Source organism: Macrobrachium nipponense, chromosome 42 (assembly GCF_015104395.2).
Source record: "Macrobrachium nipponense isolate FS-2020 chromosome 42, ASM1510439v2, whole genome shotgun sequence".
Taxonomy (NCBI): Eukaryota; Metazoa; Arthropoda; class Malacostraca; order Decapoda; family Palaemonidae; genus Macrobrachium; species Macrobrachium nipponense.
The window spans coordinates 50,929,202-50,947,642 of NC_061103.1; the positions used below are offsets into that span (position 1 = coordinate 50,929,202).

The window sequence follows — 18,441 nt, forward strand, 5'->3', positions numbered from 1 at the left end:
CAATGTTTATGTTTATTACGCTCTCTGGTAAGGCAGTAACGAATGCAGTTATCATCATTACGCTACTCGGCAAAGACGGTAGTGAATGCAAAGTTTTACTACATACTATTATGTTACTTTAGCAAAGATGGATGCAATGTTTATGTCTTATACGCAGCCACTCACTGAAAAATCAACCATTCTTCAGCAGACAATTAAATAACTTCCCTCTTCATGGTAGTTTGCTTAAGTTATCTCTACTCAGGCAAACAGTCTATAGCCCAGCTATGCTAGGCTAATGGAAAATGCTGCTTCTATATCACTAGGAGCAAATTTCCTACTTACTAAGAAGAAAACAAGGAAGTAGTTACATAATCAATTTGCAAAAAATGATAAACTTGAATCAGACCTGAATAATAAAATGTGATCCTGAAAGTTATAGGCTTGAAGGTTACTTGAAATCTGCGATAACACATCACTGAAATCCAGTTAAATAACTGGCAAATGATGAAGAAAGCTGCCACAAATATCCGATTTTTACATCGAAGACGACATGAACAGAACAAGGTTATCTGCCAAGACATTCCTGGTGTTGTTGTTAGAGGGAGGTGCTGTCATCTGCCCTAAACAATCAAAGTATTGCCACAAATTTTGAATTTAAGCTGCTGTACTAGTTAGAAACTACAGCTATGTAATTACTTGGTAAGTTACTTATAAAAGTAGTGAACAATGACAACAGTAACAGTGGGAATATCATTAAGCAAGAAACCATCTATAAAAATATAAACATTAGTTTCAGAAATGTCTTTTGTAGCTGATTGGAGTATCTATACTGGGGCAGCTTGGTCATATAAAGCTGTAACAAAGCATACTCTAACAATGGGTTCTAGCATACAATTCAGCTGTATTTCCTTGCTTGAAGGTACAACAAAACACTTTCTTTTCTTTATGAATTTTAGCTCTTGTATTTCAAATTTAAGTTTTTTTATCTTTAGATGCTAATCATGTATCATTTCTATTCTTACTACTTCAAGTACTGTAGGTTACATGTACAAGATTCAATTTTACCCTTCAATCACTTTGCTCTTTCACTTTTACATTTTTTTCCTGTTCCTTGTTGTACCTAATTATGAATACTTGATAAAAAATACTCTTGTTATGAATACCTGATCAAAAATACTGTCAAAAAAAATAATATACAAAACTGAATGACAGCGTCTAACTACTTTATGTTGTCATTATTAACATATGAACAGTTCACAGAGAACAGCGGAAAAGTACGAGAGATAAATTACCCTCCATTATCTAATTGTTAGTCAAAATTATCTTCAATTTTAAAATGAATTTTTTAATACTTACCTGCAGAACTAATAATTGCAAGTACCTTTCATGCCCAATTCATGGACATGAAGGTACATGCAAATATTAGTTTTTGCAGGTTAGTATTGAAACAAATAGGTACATATTAAGGGCCTTCAGGCAAAACTACAATGCGTAAAGGACAATTCATGTTCTCACAATATGCAATATACCTCACAAAATTTGGGAAATAAGCACAAAAAAGAAAGAAAAACATAAAAACTGCACAGCTAAACTCACCTGTCCAGTGACATAGCCGAATGTGAGGGGCTCCCATTCTTCACTCTCTCTCTGAAGCAATCTTGTCAGAGTTGCACGGAGATGAGTTGGCCTCAAGCGGTCTTGTCCTACCCAAGCTATGGAGGCTACAGTGTGGGAACTTTGGCAACCCTTTAAGGGTGCTTGAGTGGCTCCCATCCTTTGTGGTATTCAATGTAGAAATCGACTGTAACAAATCTATTGTAGAATATTACAGTTTCTACTTTGTTTCGTTGTGTAGCATAGTGTCGTACTTATACTGAAGATAATCCGTCGGCCATGATGAACCGTATCAACCAAAAGATACCAAAAGGGAATCCCTTAGTAATCTGCAGTGATGTGATTTCCTTGCATGATGCTGTCATTGCATAGAACTGGTTGATGTTTTTCTGGGGTACATATTCTAATCCATACTTGGGCAAGATCAAAGTCTAAAAGGCTATCTAAAGGTTGACTGAACCTTTTAATAGCCCCTAGACTTTCTCAAGACTTCAACAACAGGAAGGCATGGCTGCTTCTATTTCACCTGTTAAAAAGATAGAACCATAATCAGATCTCCCTTTACTGTTTTATATGAAGTGTTCTCTTTCAAAATCCAATAAAATAACAAATCAACTAGTGACATAAAATAAATCAGTAAATGCATAATTACTTTAATAATATTTTATTTCAAGAGTTTTTCTTGGTTATTCTTCTCAATCTCAGGCTATCTGGAAGTGCACTTGAAGGGGAAGGCATACTATGTTTCCTCACTTTACTACTGACAAAATCAGTTGAGGTGACATCACTTGTTATGGACACTAAACTTTGGCCTTTACTTATTACTGAACCTAAATCATATTATAAGCAAGCATCCTATATCAGTTAAAGAACCTTAAGCACCATTGTCTACCCAAATTGTTTCAGTTTACTTAATCAAAATTTATAACTAGAAAACATACAAATCCCTGCATATCACTATAGGTATATAGGTGTTCTTCATTTACAATCACAGGAATTAATATTACATGGTACGTACTAGATTTTTAATAAAAAAAAATTAGTAGATTTACTTGCATTATTTTCATTTAAGATGGCAGATGGACAATGGGAATTTATCAAGTATAAAAACTTTAGGTCATTGATACAAATATCAAAACAAATTACAAAATGAAAGAACATCACAACAAAAACAAATTAAACTGAAAAATAAAATTACAGTGTTTATAACTCAAGACCAACCTGAACATGCATGCCACTAACATTATGTACAACATCCCCTCCAGGAATCCTGGTGAGGATGCACCTGCCATCCCCACCATGAAACCAAGGTAGAAACTGCTCCCGAGATACCCAAGATTAAAGCATTCAGAGAATAAATGCTCAACAGTCAAGGATACCAAAGAATCATTGCAGTATGGGCTACAAGTGTGTCTAATACAAAGTCAACAAAGACCAAACTTTCACATTTATGCATACTGTTACACTTTTGGTCTACATGTACAATGCCAATTTTGTTGCCACAGATCAGAGAGATAACCATAAAAGTAGATCATATCTCCTTGGGAGCAATTTCCTTCCTTCAATGTTGCTATCTTTTCAAAGGCAGTAAGAACAGTATGTTGTAAAGACAGGTAACAACAGCATAAGTGCATCCCTACGTTTAAAAGAATTATTATGCACTCCAAATTCAAAAATAGCATTGAATTTGTAGCCATAAGTAAATGTAAAAATAAGAGTAAACTTCTTTTTCTATCATGTTGCTCCTATTCTAATCACAAAAAGAAACCTCTAGAAGTTTCCAGTGATGGATAACCAGTATGTTAAAGGCACACCTTACTACTACCAAGATCCCAAGCATTCAACAACTGTTTCACTCTTAATAAGAAAGCTATGGGGCTTTAGAGTGAGCCTCATCTTGCATCAAGAAAAGATGATGAATAAAAGGCACCAATGACTACCCTGATGCCACCATGGTGAACAGAATATTTTCAGGTGCCTGGGGATAGCTGAGGAATATACTAAACACCAATGAGGTACTTCACAACAAATAAGGAATTTGCATAATCTGTCTGACAATCTGCATTCTAAGATGCTGGCCTAAAATCTCCATACATTTTTCTTACGCATGTGATACCCAGGTCCTTTACAGATGGGGTTTCTTCTAAACAAACAGGATGTCTGAGTCTAGGTGTATTTCACAAATGGGACAGAAATCATCAATGAATATTTCACTTGTTGAAAATCTACAGCCATTCTACCCAGCAGGTAGTTCAAATAATTGAAAGATGATGTTATTATGATATAACAAAGTTTCATGTATACTTACCTGGCAGGTATATATAATTAAATTCCCACCCACCTCCCCTCAGGAGACAGGGTTCAGAGAAAAATCTGACGAAAATGGGAATGATTCCGAGCACCAGCGCCACGGGAGCGGGGTGGCGATCACCTGAACTACCAGTGATCTAGCGGTTGCCGCGAGTTTTGAAAATTCTGCCAGTGCGAACAGAGAATATAGCTATATATATACCTGCCAGGTAAGTATACATGAAACTTTGTTATATCATAATAACATCATTTTCATGTATGACACTTACCTGGCAGGTATATATATAGCTGATTGACACATTTGGAGGTGGGTCAAAGACAGCAACATTGTAAGAGTTTTAAAATTTAAAATTCAAAATACTCTTAGATTCCTTACCTGCTAAGGTAGCTGACTTCAGCATTCCTGCCTCTTAGCCTGCTAAACCTTAGTAGCTTCCAACTAGGACGTGACCTATTAGTTGATGAAGCTAAATACAAGGGTCTGACAACTGGACGGGACCAATTTGTTGAAGGAAACCCTAGCCCTCTCTTACCACGGGCATTCATGCTAGGATAAGTTAGACCACCTGAACCACACACAAAACTAACCTAACACACTACACTTCACAGACTGAAGAGGAAATAACCCTCTCAGACAACATAAAAACAACACCACTTCATTAAAATACCTAGCATGTTAGTAAGTTTATGGGGTGGAAATTCCTTTGCCCAATACTGCTCCTGAGGATACATATGGACCCAACGTTTGACAATTGTCAAACGTTGTTTTGACGTTTCTAAGGTAATGACTTGCAAACACTGAATTAGTCCTCCAAAACGTCGTTTCAATGATATCTTTGAGGGCCATATTCTTTTTAAAAGACAAGGAAGTAGCTACTGCTCTCACTTCGTGCGCCTTAACCTTAAGGATGCCGAAATTTTCTTCTTGGCATAACATATGAGATTCTTTCTTTAATTAGTTCCCTAAGGAAAAAGGCAATAGCATTTTTGGTCCAATTGCTCTGCTAGGATTCTTCACAGAGCACCACAGTGATTCTGAAGTTCCTCTAATCTTACTGGTTTTCTCCATAATAATAAGCACAATGCCCTTACTGGACAAAGAACTCTCTCTTGTTCCTGTCCTACTAAATCTGAAAGACCCATAATTTCAAAAGACCTTGGCCATGGATGAGCTGGATTCTCGTTCTTGGCCAAGAACCCCTCCTGAAATGAGCAAACCGCCTTGTCATGTTTCCAGCCAATATGTTTGCTAATTGCTTGCAGCTCACTCACCCTTTTAGCTGTGGCCAAGGCCACCAAAAAGATGGTCTTTTTCGAGATATCTCTCAACGAGGCTTGATCCATCGGTTCGAACTTACTAGTTCCTAAGAATTTCAGGACCACATCGAGATTCCAGGAAGGCGCTCTGTATTGGAGGTCCTTCCTTGTTCCAAAGGACCTTATGAGGTCTCTCAGATCTAGATTATTTATAATATCTAAACCTCTATGTCTAAATACTGAGGCCAACATACTCCGATACCCTTTAATAGTCTGAGTTGACAATTTTATTTCCTTCTTTAAGTATAAAAGGAAGTCGGTAATTTGGGTCACAGAGGTACTGGATGAAGAAATCTTCCGACTCTTGCACCACTTGCGAAAGATTTCCCACTTCGCCTGGTACACCTTAATAGTAGAGGCTCTTCTAGCTCCGGCCACCGCTCTGGCCGCCTCTCTAGAAAACCCCCTCGCTCTGACAAGTCTTTCGATAGTCTGAACGCAGTCAGACCCAGAGCGAGGGTGTTCTTGTGGTACCTGTTGAAGTGAGGCTGTTTGAGTAGATCTACTCCTTGCTGGAAGTGTCCTTGGTACATCTATTGTCCATTCCAGTACCTCTGTGAACCAATCTCGGGCCGGCCAGTATGGAGCTATGAGAGTCATTCTTGTCCCTTGACTCTCCCTGAATTTCTTCAAAACCTTTCCTAATATCTTGAACGGGGCAAAGGAGTAGACGTCTAGCCCCGTCCAATCTAGAAGAAAGGCGTCTACTGCGACTGCTTGACGGTCTGGGACTGGAGAGCAATAAGTCGTCAATCTCTTTGTCATTGCTGTCGCAAACAAGTCCACCACTAGGCGACCCCATAATTTCCACAGACGCTGGCATACTTCTAGATGAAGAGTCCCATTCTGTTGATAGAAGTTGACCTTCCCTGCTCAACAGGTCCGCTCTCACATTCTTCTCCCCTTGAATGAATCTGGTGAGAAGGGTTACGTTTTCCTTCTCTGCCCAAAGAAGGATCTCCTCCGCCAACTTGCAAAGAGAGATTGAATATGTCCCTCCTTGTTTGCGGATGTACGCCAGAGCTGTGGTATTGTCCGCGTTGACTTGCACCACCTTGTTGCGAATCACCGCGTTGAACTCTTTCAAAGCCAAGAAAATCGCCATCAGTTCCTTCCTGTTTATATGCCAAGCCGCTTCTTTCCTCCTTGCTCCAACGACCTGAAACTTCTTGATGTCCGAGAGTCGCTCCCCAGCCTGCGTCCGACGCGTCTGAGAACTCAATTACATGGTCTGGGTTCTTTTGCTGGAGCGACGCTCCCTTCGCTAACTTCCCCGGAGTTAGCCACCACCGCAATTCCTCTTTGATCTTGCGAGGAATTTGAAACAGGAAGGAATCTGGTTGCAATTTTCTTGGCCAGACTTGGTTCAAAAATATTTGTAGGGGTCTCATGTGAAGCCTTCCTAGAAAAACGAACCGTTCCAGGGACGAGAGGGTCCCCAGTAAGCTCATCCACTCTCGTGCTGAACATTGTTCTTTCTCTAGAAAGGCTTGAACTTTCCGGATGCACTGCTCTTGTCTGTTGGGAGACGGAAAAGCCCGAAAAGTCACTGAGGATGAATCAGAATCCCCAAATAAACTAGCTCCTGACTGGGGGTCATATTCGACTTTTCTAAGTTCACCATCAACCCTAACTCTTTCGTTAATGTTAACGTCATTTCTAAGTCCTCCGAACATTGCTTTCTTGATTGGCTCTTATGAGCCAATCGTCCAGGTATAGAGACACTCTTATTCCTAGAATGTGTAGCCACCACTTCGCCACGCTTGCCATCACTCTTGTAAAAACTTGTGGGGCTGTGCACAGTCCAAAGCAGAGGGCTTTGAACTGAAAGACCCTGTTCTGGATCACAAATCTCAGGTACTTCCTGGATCCTGCATGAATTGGGATATGAAAATATGCGTCTTGAAGGTCCAGGGTAACCATCCAGTCCCCTGGACGTACCGCTGCCAGTACTGAAATCGGTAGTCTCCATCATAAATTTTGTCTTCTCCACAAATAAGTTGAGTTGACTTACGTCCAGTACTGGTCTCCATCCCCCCGAGGGATTTCGTTACTAAAAACAGCCGGTTGTAAAATCCTGGAGATAGTGATCCGAACAGGTTCTATTGCTCCTTCTTGAGCATAGAAAGAACTTGTTCATGTAGTGCTTCTTGTTTCCCTGGATCGATGTGTATGAGCTCCAAGCTCTCTTGGAGATGTCGCAAGAGGTGGTCTCTTCAGAAAAGGGATCTTGTAACCTTCTTTGGCTACCTTGACGACCCAAGGATCTGCTCCCTTTTCTTGCCAAATCTCCCAAAACTTCTGGAGTCTGGCACCTACTGATGTCTGAAGGACTTGTTGTTCATTGTTTACTACTGGGTTTCGAACCCCTCTTGGACGGAGCTCTTCTTGCTCTGAAGGCAGGACGAGAAAAGGACTTGCCTCGAAAGGGCTGACTAGCTTGTCTTGATTCCGTTAGACGTCTTCTTAACCACCTTGTTGGGTAAAAATTTTCTTACCGAAGAAGTTAACAGATCCTGCGTCGCCTTCTGAGTTAGGGAAAGCGAAATATCCTTGATAATATCCGCAGGAAATAATTGATCCGAAAGTGGGGAATAAACCAAAACAAATTCGGATTTCTGGGCGTTAGAAAAACGCCCCCTTAGCAGCAAAAGAGCATCGGAGTGACCTTTTCTTTAAAACTTCTGCGGTGAAAAGAGATGCTAATTCATTCGCGCCATCCCTTAAGGCTTTGTCCATGCAGGACATAATACTGCTTGGGAGTTGAGAAGCCGTTGATTCATTATTTTCACTGTTCGTCCCAGAGCCCCCAAGGACCAATCAAGAAAATTGAAAACCTCGAAGGTCCGGAAAATCCCTTTCAAGAGATGATCTAACTCTGATGGAGACCACCACACTTTAGCCGAATTCAAGGCATGTCTGCGGGAACTGTCAACAATGTTGGAAAAATCCCCCTGGGAGGAGGCAGGAAAACTCCCAGGCCGAGATTTTCCCCGTCGCATACCAAATTCCGGACTTCGATGCCAATTTGGCAGGAGGGAAAGAGAACACAGTCTTGCCCGCTTCCCTCTTTTCCTTAACCACGTATCAATTCTTTGAAGAGCCTTCTTAGCCGTAATCGAAAACTTCATCTTCAAAACGAGGACTTCTTCGGAGTTTTATTCTTGGAGAATTGAGAAAGGGGTGATGTCGGAGCTGCAGGCTGAAAATCCCCTTCAAAAAGAGAAAGAAGGCAGTTCGTTAATTTCTTATAGTCTGAAGAAGGTGCTTCACCATCTTTTTCTTCCTCAGATTCTAAGTCTTCTATTTCCTCTTTCTGCCGAAGACACATCCTGTAAACCAAGGTCTTGCTGCAGAAAATCTTCTCCAACCTCTCGGGAAGAAGCCGGCTCCTGCCGCCTGCGTCCTGCGTCCTTCTGAGCTCCGAGGTTGCGTCCTGTTCCGGAAGCTTGCGTCCTGCTGCCAGAAACTTGCGTCCTGCTTCCTGTTTCCGTAACTTGCGTCCTGCGTCCTGCTCCCGTAACTTGCGTACTACCCGAGACTCCGAAGCGTGATGAGAAGGAGGCAAACCAGCATGCGTCCTTTTAGATGACTTGACGGGGAGAGATGCGTCCTTACGCCTCGTAGGAGGATGTTCCGATGTTCCCCACGATTTAACTAAATCGGCTAACCCTCCTTGCATCTCTTCAAGGAAGTTCCTAGTCTCTGTTTCCTGGCGGGAAGTCTGAGCAAGCGGAGAACGACGACGAGAAGGATCATCAAAACGATTAAAGAAATTCGATCCTGAGCTCTACGATAAGGAGAAGATACTGGAGAGACTGCTCCGTATTCAGAAGGAGGGCTCCTATCCAGAGAACCGGTCGTATACATGAGGTCTTGCGTCTTGTCTGACTTAAAGGATCTCCTCCTTTTAAACGGAACCACCTCTTCCTCATCACTAGAAGAGAAAATCTCGGGACTACTCCACCGCTCTTGAGGGTCACAGCTCATCTTGAGAAGACGTAGGTCTCTATGCGTCCTCTTCAGAGGACGTGAAACTTCCGCATAACGTCCATACTTGCCTGACGCAGCACTATCTGTAGGAGGAAAACACTTCCCAGTGTCGCCTTTTCTATGACGCACTGCTGCAGCCTGGGACGCAACAGGACTGCCTGAAGGGACGACTGATCGTAAGGGAACCCCTCTCGCCTCCCTTCGACTGTCGACATGCCTTCTCCCTTGGGTTCTGGGAGCTTGGCAGAGGCCTAGGTCTAGGAGCACGAGTGAGACGATCAGCCGCCCCCTCCATCTTACACTGACACTTTCAAACGTACCCACTTTGTCTGTAAGACGCTGAATCTGATCGCCCATTGACGCAAGGGCGGCAAACACTTTCACATAATTAGTATCCTCAGAAACAGCAGCAGGCGCAGGAGAGACCTGAGGAGAAGGATTAACAACTTCTACTTGGGAAGAAGGGGGAGAAATAACAGAAGTATTCAAGGCCTTACTAGAAGATTCCTGACCTCTCACTCCGAGGACACCGATCTTCTTACTCTATCCTTTTCTAGTCTCTCAACATATTTGTGAAAGTCTTCCACTCCTTCTCATTTAAACTTTCACACTCATTACATCTATTATCCCAAGTACACAAAACCTCTCTACACTTCTTACATACTGGTGTGAGGGTCTACGAGGCTTTCGGCAGTCTCACCTTGACACCTTCTTTCATACACACTCGAAATACTACACCAGAATCAGACATTATAAGAACTTCCAATCGCGATTGCCAATCCAACTTTCCAATACGATACCCAATAAACCATCCAAGTACAGCGAAAGTCAGCTAACGAGTTCGAATTCTAGCAGGGAACCAACAACGATGTTGCCGGTTCAGTGGCAGAAAAAAATCTGACGAAAATGGGAATGATTCCGAGCACCAGCGCCACGGGAGCGGGGTGGCGATCACCTGAACTACCAGTGATCTAGCGGGTGCCGCGAGTTTTGAAAATTCTGCCAGTGCGAACAGAGAATATAGCTATATATATACCTGCCAGGTAAGTGTCATACATGAAATTTAGGTTTATTTCAACTGTAGCCATTCCCTCTCCTGGAAAAGAAATAGATTGGTCACCTACAAACAATGCATGAAGAATGTCACGGGGGATCACCGAAGAAATCCTATCTATTATTAATGACATTTCCTTTTTCAAAGTCAAAGAATACCATCACGGATGCTGGCTTGCAAACAGACGACTTCTTGCAGTTCACCATGATCCCCAGAATGTGAGAAAACGCCAGAACTGTCTCAGTGGAGACGAAGCAGTTCCACCGAGGGCGTCAGTATCAGCCAATCGTCTAGGTAATGCAATAGACGAATGCCCTGGCGATGAGCCCATGTCGACACTAGGGTGAACACCTGAGCGAAGACTTGCGGAGCTGTGGAGAAACCAAAACATAGGACCTTGAATTGGAACACTGTCCACTACAACAAGACGAAGATACTTCCTAGACAACGGATGGACTGGGATCTGGAAGTATGTGTCTTTTAGGTCAATCGTCACCATATAATCCAGAGGACGAATGGCCTGTCTGACCGTGCTGGGGGTCTCCATCCTGAATGGGGTTTGTTAAACAAACTTGTTCAGGGCTGAGAGGTTGATGACTGGTCTCCAGCCTCCAGACACCTTCTTTACAAAAAAGGGTCGACTGAAGAAGCCTAGACTTGCTGAGAGGCTCCTAAAGAGCATCCTTCCCAAGCATGTCTTGGACTTCCACCTGAAGGGCAAGATCCTTTGTCGATCCCTGACGATAGGATGATGACATCTTCAGGGGTCAAATCAGAGGAGGGGGAGAGTTGATGAACAGGACAAGCACCCCGAGGGGCGCAACAAAGAAGGTCGAATGCCGACGTACGACCTTTCGGAGACGTACTTGGAGCTTCTCCTAGGCCGTTTACCTTCCAGACGAGACTGATGATCTCGCGGAAGCTGGTTTCAGCTGCCGCATCTTCCGGAACAACTGGAGCAGCTGGTTCCAGAAGGTAGCCAGCCAAATCGTCGGTTGCCACGTGAAAATCATCCTCCCTCTGCATTGATGCACCCGGGCGTGAATGAGAGGGGTCCAGCCTTGAAGAAGAATGCTGAGTCTCTAGTTGTTCACGAAGGGCAGCAGAAGGTCAAGGAGCCGAGGCCCCCAGAGCCACAGGAGCCCTCGGAGGCTCGGAATCGTGAGGGCGATTCTTCGCTGCTTTCCAAAGGTCCTTATGCCCTTGTCGGACAGCCCCTTGTGAGAAGGGGATGGTGGAGTTGGAGGGCGCCTGTCTGCTTCTGGCGAGGCTGGAGGAGAGGGGAGATGGAGCCCTCTCTGCAAGCACTGTTGGAGCCCTGTCAGGAGGATCTTGGCTGGGTTCGAACTCTATGGGCGAGATATGATACTTCTCTACCAGGGAACAAGCCCTTGAAGATCGAGAACCTCGAAAGGTTGGAGGTCTGGACTCGTAAGGAGGATGCACAGGATGCCTTTACTTCCAGAGCCTCTTGCCTCCTGACATTAAGCACTCGTGGCAGCTCAGGGATAGTAAATCCCCTTAACTGCTCTCCCAACTTCCCAAGAGAAATCGGAAGGGGGGCTGGAAGGTCTATGAAAGAAAAGGGGCCTGCTTGTGGCCTTGTTCTCGAGGAAGAGTCGGGGAACGACGACCTCTGATCAATGGTGAAGCCTATATGGCTGCCTTTTGGAAGGCTGGGTTGCAGCTTTACGAATATCCCGAGGTGGAGATGGGACCTTCGGAGGAGGAGCAGATGATGGAAGTTCCGAGGACGGGCACTCTGACTCGGACGCCTCCGTTTTCCCTATCGTGTGTATCCACAAGAGCACGTGTCAGTGCAGGCGCGTACACAGGTTCTGAATGCGCGTAAGCGTGAGCAGGTGAATGGCGGGCATATTGGTGCGAGGGAGAACGCCTAGAGCTGCAGGAGTTAGAACACGGTGGAGAGCGTCGACACTCTACAGGTGAAATTGCACTTCTTGTTGCATGAGTAGATGAAGAAGAACGTTCCAAAGAAGGAGCGCACCTAGGGTGTGATACTGGAGACCGAGCGTGCCTGCTGGAGTTTAGAAAAATGCTCTGGTGATGCGCGTTGGTGCGCACAGGCAGTAGTGTGTCTCGGTAAGCGCTTATACTGTTGCTGAGGCAGCGGTGAAGCAGTCCATTGGGTAATGCGCATTACAGGTGAGCGTTGTCTAAAGGAAGTATACGCAATCACGCGTGCTGTCCAGGAGTAACGCAGCGCGAAAATAAATGGTGCGTATCAGGAAGTATTTCTCGCTGTATTGCCGCTTGCACAGGTGTAGAAAGGGGGCGCATGTTGTCCCCAAGAGGGAGAGACAGTTTCTCTGCGACCTCTCTCCAATGAAGGCTCCTGTGTGCGAGCAGAAGCATCACGCACTGCAGGGGAGAGTTAAAATGATATTGTTATAATACAATAAAGTTTCATACATACTTACCTGGCAGATATATACATAGCTAAGACAGAAATTCAAATTTCGCGCCTACTCGCTACCGGTAGGTCAGGTGATCTACCTGCCTGCCCTGGGCGGCAGGACTAGGAACCATTCCCGTTTTCTATCATATTTTCTCCTCTTCCACCTGTCTCCTCGCGGGGAGGGCTGGGTGGGCCATTAATCGTATATATCTGCCAGGTAAGTATGTATGAAACTTTATTGTATTATAACAATATCATTTTCATACAATGAACTTACCTGTCAGATATATACATAGCTGATTGGCACCCTTTGGTGGAGGGTCAGGGACAGCTAATATGGAATAGACAGGTAAACAACATATGTTGTAGGTATAAAAGAAAAAACCTTGGTTCCTACCTGATAGGTGGTAGACTTCGTGGCTGTAGCCCGGTAGTCTGCATCACCTCAAGACTTTAGCGAGATATTAGATCTATGGCTAGAGTTCTTGTGGGTCTGTCGATGGGTATAAGAACCGCTTACTCGGCAGAGCCTAAAAGGACTTGTCAATGGGTACTGGACCACTTCTATGACAACACACCTTGTGAAGGAGCATAACCAATCCCGACCACCTGATCCTAACCACCATGTTAGTATAGTAGAATTGTTCTGAGTTATCCCCGAACTCATAACAAACAACCCATAACTCGAAACGAAAAACTCATTCATACAAAAACTCAAAAAAAAAAAATTTTAATACTCCCCTAAAAGATATCACAAGAGTTCCTTACTGAACAACAGTGACTGGCCGCCAGTGCAGCACCGAGCCCTCTTTGTCAGCAGAAATCTAGAACATATCTAGTAGAGGGTATGTACAAATTTAAGGATTGGTGTTTGCTCCCATACCCAGGTATTGTATCCGCCGATACAAATGGTCCCAGAGAAAAAACATTTCTCGTAGGTCACGCGAACGTCTTTAAGATAGTGAGATGCAAAACTGAATTGCACCTCCAATATGTCGTGTCAATGATTTTCTTTAATGACATATTCTTCTGAAAAGAGAGAGACGTCGCCACTGCTCTAACTTCATGGGCTTTTACTCTTAAAATCGGAAAAGAGTCGTCAGGACAGAACTTGTGAGCATCCGTAATAGACGCTCCTAATGAAGAAAGCTAATGCGTTCTTAGACATGATTATTGTGGGGTCCTTAATCGAACACCAAAGACTTTGTCTAGAGCCTCCCATTTGTTTCTTTCTTTGTAAGAAGAACTTCAAGGCTCTTACCGGGCAAAGAGACCTCTCTGTTTCTCTCCCTACTAGACTCGATAAGCCTTTGATCTCGAATCTCTTGGGCCAGGGATTCGATGGATTTTCATTCTTCGCTAGAAACAGAGTTCTAAACGAGCAAAAGGCCGAGTCTTTGTTAAAGAAAGCCGACTTCATCTTCTAGGGCATGAAGTTCGCCAACTCTTTTTGGCTGTTCGCCAAAGATAGGAGAAACAAGCATTTTCTTGTTATATCCCTGAACGAAGCTACGTGGGGAGGCTCAAATCTGTCAGACGAAAGGAACTTGAGAACTACGTCCAGGTTCCAGCTGGGTGGGAGTTAGTTCCTTCGATTTTGTCGTTTCAAACGATCTAATCAAGTCGTGCAGATCTTTATTGTCAGCAATGTCTAGGCCTCTGTTTCTAAATACTGCCGACAGCATGCTCCTGTATCCTTTGATTGTCGAAACAGACAAATGAGAGACCTCTCTCAAGAACAATAGGAAATCGGCGATTTCGGTTATAGAGGTACTGGAGGAGGACAACTTCTTAGACTTACACCACCTTCTGAATACCTCCCACTTCGACTGATAGACTCGTCTAGTGGAAGCTCTGCGGGCTCTAGCGATAGCGCTTGCAGCTTCGCGAGAAAACCCCCTTTGCTCTGACAAGTCTTTCGATAGTCGAAAGGCAGTCAGAGCGAGAGCGGGGAGGTTTTGATGAAACCTCTCGAAGTGTGGCTGTCTGAGAAGATCCATCCTTTTTGGAAGGGATCTTGGGAAGTCTACTGTCCACTCCAGCACCTCTGCAAACCAATCTTGTGCTGGCCAAACGGGGCTATCAGGGTCATCCTTGTCCCGTTGGACGCTACGAACTTTCTCAACACTTGTCCCAGGATTATGAAAGGGGGGAAAGCGTACACGTCCACATGAGACAGTCCAGCAGGAAGGCGTCGACCACGAGAGCTCTTGGGTCTTCCACCACTGAACAAAAGACTTCCAGCCTTTTGGAAAGGAATGTGGCGAACAGATCTACGTGAGGAGTGCCCCAAAGATCCCAAAGACTCTGACACACCTCTGAATGAAGAGTCCATTCTGTGTGAAGGACCTGGCTTCTCCTGCTCAGGTCTGTCCGCCCTGACGTTTCTCGTCCCCTGAACAAACTCTGTTAGGAGGGCGATGTTTCTTTGTGAGGCCCAAATTAGCAGATCTCTTGCTATCTCGTAAAGCGACACTGAGTGTGTTCCTCCCTGCTTCCGAATGTAGGACAGGGCTGTAGTGTTGTCCACATTCACTTGGACCACACTGTTCGTCACAAAGGGTTCGAAGAACTTTAGCGCTAAGTGAACTGCTAGAAGTTCTTTGCAATTTATGTGCCAGGACACCTGTGCTGCCTTCCAGGTGCCTGACCACTTCTCTCGGTCCTAGTGTTGCTCCCAACCTTCTCCGATGCGTCGGAAGGAATACAACACTCGGCTTGGGTTCGGAACTTCCAGAGAAATTCCCTTGTTCTCTTTTAGAGGGGACAACCACCATTGCAGGTGTGGTTTCATCTCCATTGGAAGGGAGGAAAAACTGTCGGAGAGAGAAGTCCCGTCTTCCAGTTCCACGATCTCCTAGGAAAAACTGAAGAGGGCGAAGATGTAGTCTTCCTAGAGGAAAGAACTGTTCGAGCGAGGAAAGGGTGCCTAGTAGGCTTAACCATTCCCTCGCCCGAAGTTCGTTCTTTCCCTAAGAAAGAGAGAGACTTTTTCCAAGCCTCTCACGATTCTCTCTTGCGAAGGAAATACTCGAAAAACCCCGAGAATCCATCTGAATCCCCAGATAGACCAAGTTCTGTCTGGGAATCAGCTGTGACTTCTCGAGGTTCACGAGTAGTCCAACGCCTTTATCAGATCTAGGGTCAAAAAGAAAGGTCCTCCAAACACTGTCTCTCTGTTCTGGCCCTGATGAGCCAATCGTCCAAATATAGAGAGATGTTGACGCCTTTGAGGTGAAGAAACCTCGCCACATTCTTCATCAGGCTTGTGAAGACCTGAGGAGCTGATAGGCCGAAACACAAGGCCCTGAACTGAAAGATCCTTCCCCCCGTCATGAAACGGAGGTAACTTCTTCGACGAAGGGTGAATCGGGACATGAAAATAGGCGTCCTGGAGATCCAGCGACACCATCCAATCTCCTTGACGTAACGCCGCAAGGACTGAGGCCGAAGTCTCCATAGAGAACTTCTCCTTTCGAACGAACTTGTTCAGAGCGCTGACATCTAGAACTGGTCTCCAGCCCCCCGAGGCTTTCGCAACCAGGAAAAGCCGATTGAAAAACCCCGGAGAGTTTTTGCTCTAGAACCAGTTCTATAGCTCTTTTGTCCCACATTTGATTCACCATCAGACGAAGAGTATCCCTCAGTACAGGGTCCCTGTATCTGGCTGACAGTTCCCGCGGAATGGTCGTTAGTGGAGGACTGTCTTGGAAGGGGATAAGATATCCCTTCCTGATTATGGACATGGAAGAGGCGCTGAGTTTATGAAGTGACCAGGCGTCTGCAAATTCGAGAAAGCCTTGGCCCCACTGGTGTTTGGAGGCTGTCTGTCTCACCTTCCCTTTCTTAAAGGGACGGGAAGGAGCCTTACCTCTCCTCTCAAGACCTCTTCTCTTAGAGGTAGCTCTGGAGAGAGGCCCCTCCTCGAAAGGGCTGAACCGTAGAAGTCGGTCCTTTCTTGTCAACAGAAACAAGAGGTCTCTTCTTCCTTGCAGTTTGCAGGAGAAGATCCTGAGTCGCCTTCTCAGTCAGTGATCGAGAAAGTCCTTCACTAACTGAGAAGGAAACAGGAAGTCAGACATGGGAGACGAAAACCAGGGCTGCTCTCTGTGAGGGAGAAACCGCCTTGGTTAGGAATGAACTAAAAATACTCCTCTTCTTAAGGAGTACTGCTCCGAAAAGAGAGGAGGAGTTTCTCCCGATCCGTCTTGTACCGCCTTGTCAATACAAGCAAGAATACTGAGAATGACTTCGGGGTCAAGACCATCCGAGTCATGAGCTTTCTTAGACATCACCCCAACCGGGACCAGTCTAGGAAATTAAACACTTCCAAATATGGAAGAGCCCTTGAGGAGATGATCCGTCTTCCGAAATAGCCCAAGACACGCGAGCTCCATTCAAAGCGTGTCTCCTTGACGAGTCAACCAAGGTTGAAAAGTCCGCTTCGGCTGCCGCTGGAAGAGAAAGGGCCCATGTTCTCCCCAGTTCGGTACCGGAAACCTCTCTTGCCAGAAAGAATGGCTGGAGGCATTACAGAAGGTGGGTCCTGCCCAGATCCTTCTTAGACAACATCCATTTGTCTAAGGACTGAAGCGTTCTCTTCATAGAGATCGTAGGTCTCATCTTCAAGACCGACGAAGACTTAGGCACAATCGCACTCGAAAACAGTGATCGAGGCGAAGGAGGAGCGGCAGGAGTTAAAAGAATCTCCGTATTCTCGTAAAAGAAGGTCAGTTAGAACTTTATAGTTCGAGACTCCTTCTCTCCCGTCACCCTCTTCTTCCGAATCTATTTCCTTTCCACCTTGTGGAAGAAATCGGCCTGAAAAACGAGAGGGGATCTTCATCCCGTTCTCTCTCTACTGGTGACAAACTCCTACTAGGAGAGGGGCTCATAGAGTGAACCGACTCTCTCTCACGTCTAAAAGAAGTCTCGCGTCTGCTTGACTTCTCGTGCTGAAGCAGTCCTCGCGCTTGGCTGGCGCCTCGCGCTTGTCTTGGCGCCTCGCGCTTGGCTTGGCGCTTCACGCTTGGCTGGAGCTTGTAGCCTGGCTGGCATCTCGCGCCTGGCTGACGTCTCGCGCTTGTCTGGCGGCCTCACGCAACTACCTCGCGCCTGGCCTGAATCCTCCGCGCTTGGCTGGCGCCTCGCGCTTCTTTGGCTGAATCCTCACGCCTAACTTGGCCGGCCTCGCACCTGGCTGGCGCCTCAGGCCTGAGCGTATCCTGATCTCGAGCAACTCGCTCGGATAGATCCTGACGTTTGTTACGACTCTTCGTGCCTGGAAGACGTCCTATGTCTGGGCGGACGCTTCACGTCCTTGGCTGGAGAAAGAAGACGAGAACTTCTTAATAGGAAGTCTAGCGTCCTTCTTGCGAGGGGGATCCCTTTGAAAGAAACTCCCAACCAAAGAGGCAATCTGCTCTTGAACTGCAAGCAAAATCCTCTTGGAAGCCACCCCAGCGTCCTCTTCAATAGAAGAAGCAGGAGAACTCGAAGGGAGTGCGATCATCAAATACAAGCTCTAGGAGGCGATCGAAACCAGCTTAGCCTTCTTGATAGAAGAAGGAGCTTCCTCCGAGAAGCGCTCCGGGCTCGAGTCGAACAGCGCGCTCTTTCCAATGCCTTTTCAGTGGCCTAGAAAGATCAGAGTCCTTCCACCCTCGGTTTTAGGTGAAGGAGGAGAAATCCGGACGACGAGGAAACAATCTCGTAGGACGCTTCTATTTGAGCGGTCCTGAGCAGACTGTAA

The 18,441-nt window shown here is 45.3% G+C and overlaps 1 protein-coding gene across 7 annotated transcripts in view; it reads right to left on the reverse strand.

Annotated features, from left to right (window-relative positions):
- The window catches only part of LOC135213207 (cyclin-I-like), a 364,491-nt gene that overhangs the window by 115,887 nt on the left and 230,163 nt on the right, over positions 1-18,441 (reverse strand). For all 7 annotated transcript variants that reach the window (XM_064247187.1, XM_064247183.1, XM_064247181.1 and 4 more), the window contains one exon: positions 1,579-2,122. In XM_064247187.1, the coding sequence (XP_064103257.1) occupies positions 1,579-1,755 (177 nt within the window). In that variant the 5' untranslated portion in view covers positions 1,756-2,122. The remainder of the gene's footprint in view (positions 1-1,578; positions 2,123-18,441) is intronic.